Raw genomic sequence first — 15,836 nt, forward strand, 5'->3', positions numbered from 1 at the left:
TATATAGTATCATGTAGTTTAGGATCATGTATATATATTTCAAACAAACTTTACATTACTTCGAAAAGAGTTCAACAGTGCATTGCACTTTTTTGATATGAAAATAAATTGTTCAAATCCACATATCTCTTGAAAAAAACCAAGCAACTGCCCAAAACAAGATGTATATGATAAGTCCAATAAATAATACACTATAACTAAAATCACCACCATCTCACTGGTGCTGACTAATGGCTGAGTGTCCATCTCAAGACCGTGTCGACTCCTTATGCCATACTCCTTGTGATTAAAAATCACTTGGGGACCATAAGAACTTGGCACTCTTATGTATTCTCCAATAGACTCACACTAAAAAATATATATTATAGTATAATAGTAAAATAATATTGCAAAAAAATATTGCGAAAATTTGTAAAGTAAACATTCCAGTTTAAAATCATTTTTGTGCAAGAATTAAACTGTTACAAAAAAAAAGAGACAGAAGAAAAGTTATTTCATGGAAACATAGACATGCATGTTGTTTAATTCAAAATAAATTCTAATATTCAGGTGATAAACTTACATCCCCTTTCATAAACAATTTATCACATGTCTTCTTGGAAATAAGTTTCTGCTAGAGCTTTAACAAATTATCAGTGTGGTTACCAGACTCTGGAGAAATCCAAAACAACATTGCTTGTATCTTGACTGTAGCATCCTTGAAATCAGCATAAAAACGAATTGCTTCCTCCAGCATTAGTGTAGGAGCAAAACCAATTCTCTTATCACACTGAATGTCTGATTATTAAATAGTTGTCTATTTAAAATGGACAAGGTTGGCTGTGAAGGTTTTTTTTTTTTAATTCATTCTAAAATGAAAAGTACTAGTCGATTTTAAACATACAAGAGCTATTAACTACTCTAATAAAAACCGGAATAAATTAAGAGAAAAACTATTTACAAGAATATCTAAATAATATAAATATTGCTTAAATACATAAATTATATTTTTCTTACTTCAACATCGTTTAATAGCTGCTCTTGATTAGCTACCAATTCAGTCACAACAGGTTTAAGTTTCCTATTGTTATTTAAAACAGAAACATGTGGAAGCCTTTTCACCTTTAAGCTGTGACACTTGGTATATTGTCATTGTCAAAAATTGTTTGGCAACTTTTTTTAAATCAGATCCTAACATAACCAAAATATAATCTTATAGTTAATAAAAAAAAAAAAATAGCAAATTAATGAGGCTGTTTGCTAAGCAAACATTAATGCATAAATTGTCAAATAAAACTTTAAAAAACATTAACTTTTAAAATTTACTTATTAATAATACATAATGCATAAATGATTATCTATTTAAATTAAAAAGTACATGAACATAAAAAGAATAAAATCTTTAAATGCAAAATTAATACTATCACTTTTAGTATGAACAAATTGGACTAACAAATACATTATTAAACGTAATATTTCACTTACTCATCGTTGACCATAACAAGGATATAAGCCCAGAAAAGTCAACTTTAACTTTGAAAAAAATATTTTGTGCAGAAGAATTCTATTTTCAATGAAAGCATAAGTTGGGATATGGGAGAAGCAGAATGATAACAGACAAGCCATTAATTCTCTGGCCACAATCTTATCTTCTACTACAGAGTTGCTGCTAACAAATTGTTTAATGTGTGGAGGAAAGTAATTAATGAGTTGTTGTCTAACGTCACCAATAAAAGGAATTTTATCAATCTAAATCAATATGCAAATATATATTAATACCATAATATTAGGAGAAAGTCGTTATTAAATTTGACACGGTAAAACCTTCAAATAAAAAAATGCAAATTTATTTTTATAATAAAAAATTTAGAACAAGTTATAAACTATAACATTTAATGATCAAGTGCTTCTTAAGTCAAAAAATGTTTTTCATCAATATCAGGATGTAAGCCTGACAATGGCACCGCCTATATAAAACTCAGTTAACCGCCTATATAAAACTCAATTAACTTTAAAAAAAATAAAGAAGTATAAATTCCAAATATTAAAAAAAGCTATACAAACTCAGTCTAAAATAATTTGTGACAATATTGTTCTTGCAGTAAACTTTAGGTTGTATTTTCTCACTCTGTAAATAGGTGACTCCTAACTGTATTTAGCTATTTAATTACAAGTAATATATGGAAGTGCTGGGGGTGCAATATAGATGTTACCAGCCTCTTTAAAGTAAAATGCAGGCCAAGGAAAAGGAATATTTTCTGTTGAAATAGGTGTTAAAGGAATATTTATATCGTCAATACCACTAAAAAATCCTCTTATCTCATCATATGCAACAGGCTGGAGCTGTGTTGTAATAAAATACTTTTTGTCACCTATGACTTGTATCTCCTTAATTATATAAACAAGAAATTGTAAACCACTATTAAACCACAAACATGACCCAAGACAATGTTTAATACCATTAACCTGAATACGAGATATTACATTTTTCCTAAAAGTTACTTGATCTAATTCACAGAGAACTCCATTATTCAACTCACCAGTAGAACTGTAAAAAGATGATACAGTGTTTAAAATCATTCCCTTTAGGGCTGTATATGGCATATTTTTAAAATTAAAATGTCTTATATTTTTAATTACTTGGTGTTTTCTCTCAAATCCCATGCACATGTGGTATCGTAGAGGACCAAATTGTCTGGACTGATGTGGATAATGTATGAGAAAATGAAGCTTAGGTATAAATTTTTCTGGATTTCCATAAAAAGTGTATGATAAGCAGCTATTTTTTCCTCTGAGCAAAATAAATAAGCATCAGTTGTAATAGGAGAATAACATAATTGAAGTATATGAAGAAGTTTAATTAGGCATAAAAAATGAAGATCAACCACAGTGGTTCTCAAAAAAAGCTATCTAGTGTAAATAAACCTCGAAAAACAGCGTTATTCAAGTAAAGTTCTATCTGTAAAGGTATTACACCTTCTAACAAATCCTGCATGGGATCAAAAAGCACTTGTTTCGTGACATCAAAATTTCTAATTTCTGATAAAATGCTTGCAGAATGAACACCATACAATTTTGACCATTTTTGACGTTGTTTGGGAGGTAGAAGTGGATTATCAAGTTCTTGGACTCTTATCTTATGTTCTTCTATATCACGAACAATACACTGAGAATGTCTATTGTGAATAAGCATATCTGAACGAGTAGAATTACAAACTCGACTACACCTAAGAACCTTCCTGTTAAAGCCTTCCTTAAAACCAGCAATTGCATTACATGCTAACGAATCACCAATGAAGTTCTTCAATTTAACTGTGAATCGCTTACCTTTAGTATCAGTTAAAGTTGAGAAATTAAATAAAGATAGCTCATTTAGAGATTGAACTAAATCAAGTAGAAGTGATTTCATGAAGATTTTATTTTTAACTGATTTAGAACCAGTTATTGATAAGGGAAATATTGAAAAAGTTTTACTGAGGCTATAATCAGCTACATTTAACAACTGAAAATACAAAACCCACAACTTATGGTTTCCTCTCGATTTACCTATTGGATTGGTAATACCTAAATCATCTGAAAACAATGAAATCAATATTTCAGAAGAATTTTCTTAACACTTATCATATTCACGGGATATCAAAATAAACTTAAGTATTTCTTTAAATGAAATATAGCATCCCTGTAAGCCATTTTCAGAAATAGATTCAACTTTAGGTACATTGAAAGCATTTTTAAAGTACTGCTTTCTTAAATATTCTGCTGATAATTGCTGGCAAATTGTAGATAGCTCTTCTTTTGGTGTGTTATCAGTTAAAATATCTTTTAAATTTGAAAAAATAATATTGACTACATTTTCAGAACATCTATATTTTCCTCTCAGGTGTAGAGCTAATGCACCAAGCTTTCTATTCTCTGTTGGAATCTCAATGTCAATTTCTTCAACAGTTTCATCAATTTCTTCAACATCTTCAATTATAGTAATTGGAATGAGACGGTTTTTATAATGAAGTTGAAAACCTCTAACACTTTTAAATTTAGTAAAACAATTATCGCATACTACTGAACCTGCCTGACCTTGTAATTTAAGATGAGATATCATTATATAAGGTCTATATGTTTTAAAATCACAAAAACAACAATTTAACCTTACTTTTTGGATTGCATTTGTTAGTTGATTAGATGCGAAAGCCACTTGAGCAGTATAAGATAGTTGACTGGAAATGCCTGTCAATGAAGACTGCGAAAACGCACGTTTTTGAGCTAAAGCTTCTTGAATAAATACTGGTTCAGATACATCGGCTGCGCTCTCTAAATTTGATTGGTCACTAGATTGTTGGTGTGAAGTAGGTGTCTCATCATAAGTCAATAGTGGAGGATTGGATGGATGCTTTGAACAATATTCTGCTGGTGAGCATGATGACATTTGGCAGAAAGAGCTTGAATAAAGTTTAGACACTGGCAAAGACAAGGCCTCAACTTCCAGATTTTTTTCATTTAGAATGGCAACAAAAGTATCTTCATCGACATTACATCCATTCCATGTGATTCCACAAGTGTTTCCACTTGTACTAGCAAACTTCTTTGAAACTAAAATAAAAACATAACTTTAAATAAAAACACAACTCTGAAACTAAAATGAAAACAAAACATAATTTTTCTTCAGATCTATCTCTTTCGTAGGTTCTAAGCATATTTCAAATTTATTTTTAAAAAGTTTAAAAAATTAAAAAGGTAATGTGGGGTAACTTTGACACCAGAATTTGACAACCCCACTTAAAAGCAGCAACTTAAAATAAAACATAATAAAATAAAACATATATGTATGTGTATAAATAAAGATATATTTTATATATTATATTGAAATGTTTCGCAGTCTGCTTTTAAAGTTACTCTATGTAAACTTGATTAAGAATTAAAATGAAAATATTAAATAGCATGCATATACATTTGCAAAAATTTTACTTAGGCAAAATTACTTAGTAAAAATTTTATATTACTTAGGCAAAAATATTATATACTTAGGCAAAAATACTTAGTAAAAATTTTATATTATTCTTAACAATCTATAAAGATTATTAAATGTGTATTTCTGAAATTTAAAAAATAAATATGCATACCATTATTTAAAAAATCAATAATACTGCTATTATTAGCAATAACGATTTTTCGTTCGCCAAGGTACTTAACAAGAACAGCTTTGACCATTTTATCTTCTTCTTTGTTATTTCTTTTCTAGTTACAATATAAATTATGAAAGTAATGATATTAAACCATGTTTTGTATAAATATTATTTTGTGGTAATAATAAGGCACATTAACTAATCAAATTAAAAAATAAAATTAAAATAACAATAAGGCACATTAACTTAATTAATAATATTATATAAGTTATGTAATATATGATTTATATATAACACAGGTCAACAACAAAAAAAAATTTTTTCTGGTGCCTAGCAAACAATTTGTTTTTTGTATAGCATTTCTCATTTTGATTTCAAATATGTAACTCTTTTTTTACCATCAGGTCAAGTTGTAAAGATATTTAGGTTCAAATCTTAAGTATTTAGGGTAAAGTCCAAGGGTATTGTCAAAAAAAAATATATTCAAAAGTATGTCAACCTGGGTCTCAAAAGAAGCGTATTTTCATAGAGATTTTAGAAAACATAAATATTTTTCTTTAAAATTTATTGACAAAAAAATTATGTGAATAAATGCTAAAGACTCTTAAAAAAAAGTCAACTGAATGTTATTCAAAAATACACTAAATACTTATTTTTATTACAAATGAATAGCATTTTTAAAATCTCTATGAAAATACGCTTCTTTTGAGACCCAGGTTGACATACTTTTGAATAACTTTTTTTTCGACAATATTAGGGACTTTACCCTAAATACTTAAGATTTGAACCTAAATATCTTTACTACTTGACCTGATGGTAAAAAAAGAGTTGCATATTTGAAATCAAAATGAGAAATGCTATACAAAAAACAAATTGTTTACTCGGCACCAGAAAAAAAAAATTTTTTTGTTGACCTGTGTAATATATTAATAATATATTATATATAAATCATATATTATATGATTTTATTTAGGGATTTATATATATATATATATATATATATATATATATATATATATATATATATATATATATATATATATATATATATATATATATATATATATATATATATATCAATGGATTATGGTATATATTTCAATGGTTTATAAATCATTGAATTTTGTTACAAATAATCAATCTTATCTTATTTCTTATAAAAAATCCTCGCGCAACCATTAAACAATTTTCAAAGATACTTTCAACTCGCGCTTTTTTTACAAATACTTTTATGATGTCATATTATAGGTGATGACATATTTCCAACCAACATAACGGTAAACGTAACGGTTAATTAAACACATTACATTCAGAGGCGTAGAAAGAATTTTTTGGTGTTTGAGATAGGTAACTTCCAGACATGGAGCAAACTCCAAACATTTATATGTTTATACTTATGTCAAATAATGAGGGTTTGCAAAAAATTGCGATGATTGGAAGCTGGGAACAAAAAAGCCCCAAAATTTTCGCCCCCCCTGCCCCAAACGTGAGAGCAACAAGTTGATGAAGTATTTTTTGTACTATTCTTAACTAGACTTATATTCATCGATAAATTTTAGATTTCATTTTGAAATGTTTTAGCGTTCAAAAATTATGACCATATAAAGTTTAAACCCCCCTCAAATTGAGGGGGTTGCAAATTTTATATGGTAATAATTTTTAAACGCTAATAGATAATACTATGAAACTTAAAATTTATCGATGAATATAAGTCTAGTTAAGAATAGTACAAAAAATACTTCATCAACTTGTTGCTCTCACGTTTGGGGCAGGGGGGGCGAAAATTTTTGGGCTTTTTTGTTCCCAGCTTCCAATCATCGCAATTTTTTGCAAACCCTCATTATTTGACATAAGTATAAACATATAAATGTTTGGAGTTTGCTCCATGTCTGGAAGTTACCTATCTTTAACACTAAAAAATTCTTTCTACGCCTCTGATTACATTTATATACAAATATTGAAATAACTTTGGCCAACATAACGCTTTAGACAGATTAAATACTAATATAACGGAAAACATAAAGCCAAACTTTTCATTTAGCGTTATGTTTTCTAAATATCCTAAGTACGTATTCTACATATTCGTATGTACAATTCGTGCATATCATGACTTTTTTAAACCAATACATAAACTTTTATAGCTGTAAATTTTTCGCTTTTTAAATGTGATAAAGTATTTCATACTTTGTAATAAAAATTATACTGATTTAAAAGTAAATATTTGAAATTTTTCAACAGAAATTTAAAAGTGAACATAGATAAGATTAATTTTTGTTTTTGATGGGAAGAAAGAAACCAAACTTTAGATGGTAAGAAAGAAATCAAATTTATTAAATAAAAATAATTTACTATAATTATAAATGAAAATATAAAAATAATTTCTATAGTTAAACGAAGTATTAAAATAAATTTATATTTTGAAAGAAAGGTACAAACAAGAAAAAAATTTCAAGAAAGCCCATGTTTGATTTAAGCTCATTATCTAATAAACACGGATTTTAAAAAGTGTACTTGGTTACAGTCATCAAGACAAACATCTGTAGATTATTCCAGAAAAAACTTGAAGCAATGCACGAGTATTTGATACTTTTTGGAATTAAAGCATCGTTGTTGATGTTCAGTTCAAATATGACTAAGGCTGCATTTTAACTGCGAAGAAACGCTGCAATATTACACTTTTTTATATGATTTTATTTCCTTAAATATAGGTTTCACTTTGATGGGCGTTGGCATAATAAAATTCAAACTACAATTAACTTTCCAATGCAAAATTTTAATATGTCCAAATATATTGTCGCCCCACAATTAATACATACTAAGTATCGTCTTTATGCAGTGATTAACCATTATGGAAGTTTTGAATCCGGTCATTATACTGCAAATTGTGTAAATCCTTATTACGAAAAATGGTATAATTTTGATGATAGTATTGTTAAAGAGATTGATGAAAATTCTATAAAGGTATGAAGTTTATTTAACACGATTGAAAACGTCAATATACTTCGTATTTTTTAGATAACTTTTTAGTTGATTTATTTTTCTAGACGAACACTGCATATCTCTTGTTTTACACAGCAGTAGACTTCAAAGAATATATAAAACGTTGAGTTTGTTAAAGTAAAATTGTAAATGTATGTAGCATAAAATTTTGTATTATGAATTATATTCCCATTACTAAGTTTAGTGTGAGTTTTTATTTTTAATTTTCGTTTTTAAAGTATTTATAATGTATTGATTTTGAAGGTGTATCGGCTCGGCGATGTAGACAATTTAGCCAATGCATCGGCATTTATACATATATATATATGTATATATATATATATATATATATATATATACATATATATATATATATATATAAATATATATATATATATATATATATATATATATATATATATATATATTAGGGTAGGTCCATTATAGCTTTTTTTTTTGAATTCTGAGTTGCGTAATGTTGCAGTTGCTGTGTCTATGTTAGAAATGAGGTTTTGCCAAATCTCAAGCTTGGTTTAAAAATGGTGGATTTACATTTCAAGACTTAATTTTGGACTAGTTTTGTTAGGTTGTTAATTTCAAACATTGAAATATTTTCTTTCTAGTCTAGTAATCTCGTTTTAAAATATCTCGTTTCGAATTTATAAAGTAATAATAATCGCTTTTTAAAAATAGCAATTGTTTTAAGAATCCAATAAATTTTCGCTAAATTGTTTACACACATTTAAATTTAAATTTTGCAAATCTTTTTTGTATTTAAAAGTTCTTGTTTGTATTTAAAAGTATTTTATCTTGTTTGTATTTAAAAGTTGGTTTTGAAATTAAATATATAGTGGTCTACTTAGACCGCTAATTTAGTAATGATTTCTTAATAAATAACAATTTTTTGAAAACGTTTTGATAACATGTTTAATCAATATCAATAAAAAATCAATAAAAAAAAAATCATTCATATACAGAAATTGTAACTAATGTTTTATTCCTGATGATGTCAATTGATATTGATGAAACATGTTATCAAAAAGTTTTCAAAAAATTGTTATTTATTTGAAAAATAAATATAAATTATTTAAAAGTTGGTTCAAAAATAAAATTGCAATTTAAAGAAATCGTTTTATATCAAAGATAATATTGTATTTAGAGCAATATTTTTACCAGTTTAATATTACATAAGTTTTGTTTTGCAACTTCTGAAGTAGAATAAAATATAAAACTTTTCCAAGGAACTAACGATTTTACTTAATTCAGTTGAAGGGACTATTGCTTTTAATCAGTTCCTGAGTGGGCCATGGCCCCCAGATTTTTTCAAAAGGGATTTTTTTTTTTTCAAAGCAGGTTATTAATAGTAAGTTTAGATATTTTAGAGTTTTTTAGTGCTTTGGCCCCCACTAAAAAGTCACGCCATGGCCCATGACTCTAAGTGTTTACTTTAATACAGTTTACATATATTATTAGTCTACGAAAATGCCAAAAGTTAAGGCTACAATTACACGGATGAAAAGTGAAAAAAAATATTAGGGTAGCCCATGTGAATTATCAATGACAGATCCATGCACTTTTAGACAAGTTATTCAGTACTATTACTATCTTCATATAAATCCAAATGCAGATAATGTATTAGTGACTCAGCAAATTAGCAATAACATAAAATCTTTGGGCTGCAACAAACCCAAGTTTACCTCTTATAACTGACAAATCTATTAATAAGAAAGTTAAATATCTTCTCTTACTTGTTAAGGGTATTAATTGCAAGCACGGAAAAGTAAGCGCTAAAAGAAATCTTGATGCAAACTTGGACAAACTTTTTGATATTTCTGCGTGTTCCTGTTCATTAGACGTGTTTCCCTGTAGTGACAGAAAAGTTTCATGTAATAAACAAAATTGCATTGAAGAACGTATTGCATGCTTTCGCTCTCAAAGTAATAAAGTACTGCTTGAAGAAAGAGCTTATCTTCGTGATCAGAGGGAGAAAATCACTCCAAAAGATGCATATCTTAAAATTAAAACTTTTCTTTTTTACAATGATCTTTATAAAATAAAGAGTTAAACAGACAGGGGCTCAAAGAAGATGAAAATGACAATGCGTCATCGCAATCTTTTCATAGAGCCCCTTCTTACATTTTTAATAGAATATAGATATTAAATTAAAAATCCTAATGAGCATAAAACTGCTGCGCTAATCAGTATATCAAAAAAAGATCAAATAAAATAAATAGGGGAAAGGCGCCTATGATGACATACTTAAATTTGAAGCTTCATTATTCAGTATCCTGAAGACCAATAATAAAAGTTTTGATATGGATACATTCCTTGTTACATCTAAAACAATAATTACCCTTGGAGTTTTCATCAGTTTTATTTTTTTTATAAGTTATTCTTATTGTAAAAAAAGCACAAGTATGCCATCATAAGCAACCACTGCTCCTATGATGGCATAGGGATGGATGGGGCTAGTTAGGATCGAGGGTAACCTAATGATTTCATTTAACCTTAGAGTCTTCCCTCAGAAAAACCAGAAATTACTCGAAACCATCCTAATTTACCATTTCATGCTACACGCCAGCATTGTAAAATTTTGCGCATGCGCATAGGATATATTGCGTTTTACGTATTTTTTGGACCAAAAAAAAATAACCTTACTTAAAAATAAGTTTTTCTTATAAAAAAAAAAAGGTTTTCCCAACTCGTCAATATTTCAACACCCCTAACTCGTCAGTATGCCATCATGGGTAAAATTCATCATTTTCATTAAAACAAGCTGTGTCTGCTTTGTTTAAAAGATAAAATTAAATTAACTATTCCACTAAATGCACAAAACTTGAATATAAAATGCATGAAAATTTCATTTCTGCACAGTTAATAGTAAAATCACAATCTTAAATATATGAAGGAAATAAAACTACAACAGCACATCCCAAAATCGATTTTTGTTGATTATAAAAACAATACTTGTGCACAAGGGACAATTTTTCACTAAAACTAATGTAAAGTCAGTATAGTCATGTAGGTCTAATCATTTTTTTACCAAAACCAATTTTAATGGAAGTATGACTGGTATGCCATCATAGGCACCTTTCCCCTACTAAAAATAGTTAAAATTACTTGGTGATCCCTTTTAGCACAAATGGTTCTCAAACTTTAAAAATATTCTTTTTTATTAGAAACTTAAATGAACTTAATGACTTTGCCATACATTTGAATCCTTTTTGATAACTATTTCATTTATTTGGTCCTCGATATGCAATGCATATATTCAGCATATTTATTAAAGTTTTGAGGCAGTTTAATAAGTTAATTATATTTGCTCTTAGATTATAGTTTTCATTTATGTTTATTTTAAACTTGTTATTAAAGTTTGCAGAAGAGAGATTATTATTGAATCGATAAAAATTAAATGCTGTTAGATATTTATTTCAAAAACATACGCCATTTTCATATCTTTCATTAAAGGTTTGGCGTGTTCACGCTTATTTTTAGATTAAATGATTGTGCTAGCATGTTTTTGTAGACTATAATTTTTTTTAAGTTTTGATGGTTGCGTACTCGCCCAGCTGATGAAGCAATGAATTAGTCCAAAATATATCAGTTCGAGACATTGTTTATTGATATATGAGCGAATTCGGTACATCATACCATTTATGTTAGTGATTTTAGATTGAATACATCATATATGAGGAAGCCAGGATAAATTCTCATCAACAAAAACTCCTAAGAATCTAATACTGGCTTGTTTTTTAATTAAGTTATCATTTAAGATAAGGTTAGGCAACTTAAGAGGAAGGTTTTCTTCTCGTGTTTTTTTATGGAATAATATATAGTTTGTTTTCTCTGAGTTAAGTGGAGTTTGTTAGCCCTAAACCATTTATTTACTTAATTTAGTTCAATATTCACATCTAAGTAAAATTTCTTGATATCATTGTTAGTAAGAAATATATTTGTATCATCAGCAAACATGACTGAATTAAGTTTTAAAGATACATTGCACAAATCATATATATAAATTAAAAATAGGAGTGGATCAAGAATAGATCCTTGGGGGACTCCACATAAAACATTAAGGGTGGAATGCAAGAAGCGAACTTACGTCAAGTTCGACTTGAACTTTACATTGTAACCAATAGTATGACAATAATCAGAGTATGGGTTTTCCACTCAAAAAATAATATGTTGCTATTGGTCACAAAGTAAAGTTCAAGTCGAACTTGACTCAAGTTTCTTGCATTCCACCCTTTAAACTCCAGATTGTATATTACACACGTATTGTTTTCTATTGGTAAGATAATTTTTAATCCAATTGTAAGTTTTATTAATTAGGCTTTAGTTTATCTAATAGGATGCAATAGTCAACTTTGTCAAAAGCTTTTGATAAGTCAATAAATATTCCTAGAGTAAATTTATTTTGTTTAAAACCATCAGTTATTTGATTAATTAATTCAATGATTGCATGCTCTGTTGAGAGGTTTTTTTGAAATCCAAACTGGTTTGGGTAAAATAATTGGTTTTTAGTGAAGTGATTATAGATTCTATTTTAAATTACACGTTCAAAAAGTTTTGAAAATACAGAAAGTATTGATATAGGTCTATAATTGGCTATGTCTGAATGTTCATTGCATTTAAAAAAAGGAATTACTTTTATTAATTTAAGCACATCAGGGAAAATCCCCAATGTTATTGAGAGCTTAAGTATTTGGATCAGAGATCTGCTTAGACTGATTTTATTGAAGATAACTAAATTGCTAGTTATTTCATCAAACCCTAGTGCTTTCTTTTTTTTTGAAGAGGAAAAGACTTCTTCGAATTCTTTATAGTTGAGTTCATTATCATACATGATAGTGTTATTTGCGGGTTTTAGGTAGTTTTTAAATGAATCAGATGTTGGACTTATTTTATTAGCGAGAATCGGACCAATATTTATAAAATATTTGTTAAATTCTTCCGAGAGAAGTTGAATTTAATTTTTTTCCTTCCCATTATCACATTAATGATGGACCACGTTTTCTTATTATCAGATTTGCATTTAATGATTTGATAACTGTAGTATTTACTTTTAGCCTTTTTGATAAGATTTTGGTAAAAATATTTATAATTTTTGCAACTTATCTCATTTTCAGTGTTTTTTTCAAATTTTTTTTAAATTTATTATAGGGTTTTTGCTTCTTTTTTGAGCATTTTATCAGTGATTTATCCATCCACGCATTGGCAACTGCTTTTGTCTTAATTTGTATGCTCTTGAGGACAGTTTTCATTAAAGTAATCTAGTAATATATCTAAAAAATTATTAAAAGCTTCGTTTGTGTCATGACATCTATACACGTTGGGCCACGTTTCTTGTTTTAGTCTAATTGATAATTTATTAGCATTACTTGTTTTAAGATTGCGTTTTTTTAAATTTATAACTTTTGGTTCACAATCAGACATGATTTTTAAATTTCTTACTTTTATAAATATCGGAAAGTGATCGCTAATATCAGTCATAAATATCCCGGTTTCAAATTCCATTTCCAGGTAATTATTAATTAAAATATTGTCTATTGCCGTTGCCGAGGTTTTTGACACTCGTGTTGGCTTATTAATTGCTGACATGACATTAAGTTTAAGAAGCAGATCAAAAAAGGATTTTGTTTTCGGAGACTTTGTATAAGTTAGAGCATCAAGGTTCATATCTCTAATAACGTATAAAGTTTTATTTTCTTTATTTATTTTTTCAATTGTATTTTTGATGAAAGTTTAAAATGATTTGATTTTACCACTTGGTGGAAGATAAACGCATCCAATTAAAATATTTCGAAATTTTTTATTTATAATTTCAATGAAAAGGCTTTCCTAATTATCGTTTGTGAAGCATAGTATGTTTTTTACCTTAAAATCATTCTTTTTTGATACATAAAGCCCAAACCCTCCACCTTTTTTTCCACTTCCTCTTGCTTGACTAATAAGTTTATAAGATGGCAAATTAAAAGTAGAATTTAATTCAAGAGAATTTTCAAAATCATGCCAAGTCTCTGAAAGAGCTATGACGTCGAACGTGTAATTTATAATATTTAAAAATTCTTTTAGTTTCTCAAAATTTTGCTGCATGCTTCTAATGTTTTTATGCAAAACTAAAAAAGAACAATGATCGTTTATTATCTTAAAATCAAAAGGATCAATATATGGTGTGTCAATTAAGTTCATTTGGGTTTCTTGAAAAATATTTATATTTTCTTCAGACAGGTTATTTAAAAAGTTACCCTCAAAAGAATTTAAATTTTCAAAATTCGTAGCCATTTTTAACGAATAATTAAAAAGATCAAATAAAATATCCTAAGATAATTAACAATGAATGAAATTAAAACTTTCAAAAAATTTCCGTGCGTCGAATTAAAAATTACTTTGTGTTGTGATGTTTTCTTTAAATTCATGAACAATAAGTTTATTGTACACGACTTTAGCGTAATGGCCATTTTGTCAATGAAGCTTGGCCTGCTCAAAAAGTTCTTTTTTTATTTTTGGAGTCGTATAACTATAATCTTCATTTATAAAGATATTGCTCCCTTTTAATTTCATTGCTTTTTTTAAGATTACCTTTTTATCTTCATAATCACGAAGCTTTAGAACAATTGTTCGAGCTCGTTCTACTTTAGCTAGTCCCACTCGATGGGCTCGTTTAATCTTAATATCTTTCTGTATTCCAAGTTGTACATTAAAAAGTTTATTTATTTTTTCTTTTGTTACATCCCAATTTTTTTCTTTGTTTGTTTCAACTACCCCATCGATTCGTAAGTTATTTTGCCTGTTTCTATCTTCATTATCTACGCTCTTTAGTTTTAGTTCGGTATTGTCCGAAGATATTTTTCCCTGCATTTTTCTGACATTTGTTAAATCTTCACAAATCTTATTTATTTTTTCTCCTACTGCTTTAACTTTGTCTTTGCATACGCCACACCATAAAGCGAAAAGCGGCCATAAGTGGAATTTTTTTAATACACCATTTTCATTAATTTTTTTTTACAATTTATTGGAAAAAATATCAAATGATAAGAAAAATATATGTTTTGGTTATCTCATGTCTACTATCTTAGTCAGAGAAGCATTCTTTCCTATCTAGTAGAAGGTAAAAAAAAGTTCGCTAAAATTCGCGAACTTTTTACTTTTCTAATTTTTATATTTTTTTACTCATTTAGATGATTTTTTTATTTTTTTTTATCATAAAGCTTTATTTAGGTATTCTTTTATCTTTTTCAAAAGTAAAAAGCTTAAAATATTGAATATAGCTTTTGCCAAATGAGTAATTAAAATATTAGGTGAAAATATAAATTTTCCGATAAGTATTGTTTTTGAAAATAATATCTCAACTTTTGAAAAAAATATCTCAAAAGTTCCGCTGAGTTCCACCCTGAAATGACTTTTTTATCCTAGGGGATGTTATCATGGATAACTAAAAAAAAATCAGCTGCCCCAAATTGCTCGAAATGGATTTATGGGCATAAGTATAAAAATAAAAAATCTGTGTAAAATATTTTTCCCCCCACAATGAGGGGGTTGTAAACTGTACGTGGTCATTACTTCTGAACGCATAAAGATTTTTTTATGAAATTTGAGTTCTATTGATAAAATTAAATTTTATTTTAAGTTTTGAAAACAATTATGTTTAAAGTACTGTCCCCCCTCTCAAAGGGTTGGAGGGGGCCGTTATTTGGGTTCTTCATGTTCCCAAGCTCCAATAACCGTAATATTTTGTAACACATCCTCATTTGACAA

The 15,836-nt window shown here is 27.8% G+C and overlaps 1 protein-coding gene across 3 annotated transcripts in view; it reads left to right on the forward strand.

The window, feature by feature from the left end:
• LOC100201504 (ubiquitin carboxyl-terminal hydrolase 8) overlaps positions 1 to 8,282 on the forward strand; it is a 75,995-nt gene extending 67,713 nt beyond the window's left edge. For all 3 annotated transcript variants that reach the window (XM_065813925.1, XM_065813926.1, XM_065813927.1), the window contains 2 exons: positions 7,808 to 8,060; positions 8,144 to 8,282. In XM_065813925.1, coding sequence (XP_065669997.1) covers positions 7,808 to 8,060; positions 8,144 to 8,206 — 316 coding nt within the window. In that variant the 3' untranslated portion in view covers positions 8,207 to 8,282. The remainder of the gene's footprint in view (positions 1 to 7,807; positions 8,061 to 8,143) is intronic.
• Positions 8,283 to 15,836: the final 7,554 nt, after the last annotated feature.

The sequence above is a fragment of the Hydra vulgaris genome, chromosome 12 (assembly GCF_038396675.1).
Source record: "Hydra vulgaris chromosome 12, alternate assembly HydraT2T_AEP".
NCBI classification, from domain to species: domain Eukaryota; kingdom Metazoa; phylum Cnidaria; class Hydrozoa; order Anthoathecata; family Hydridae; genus Hydra; species Hydra vulgaris.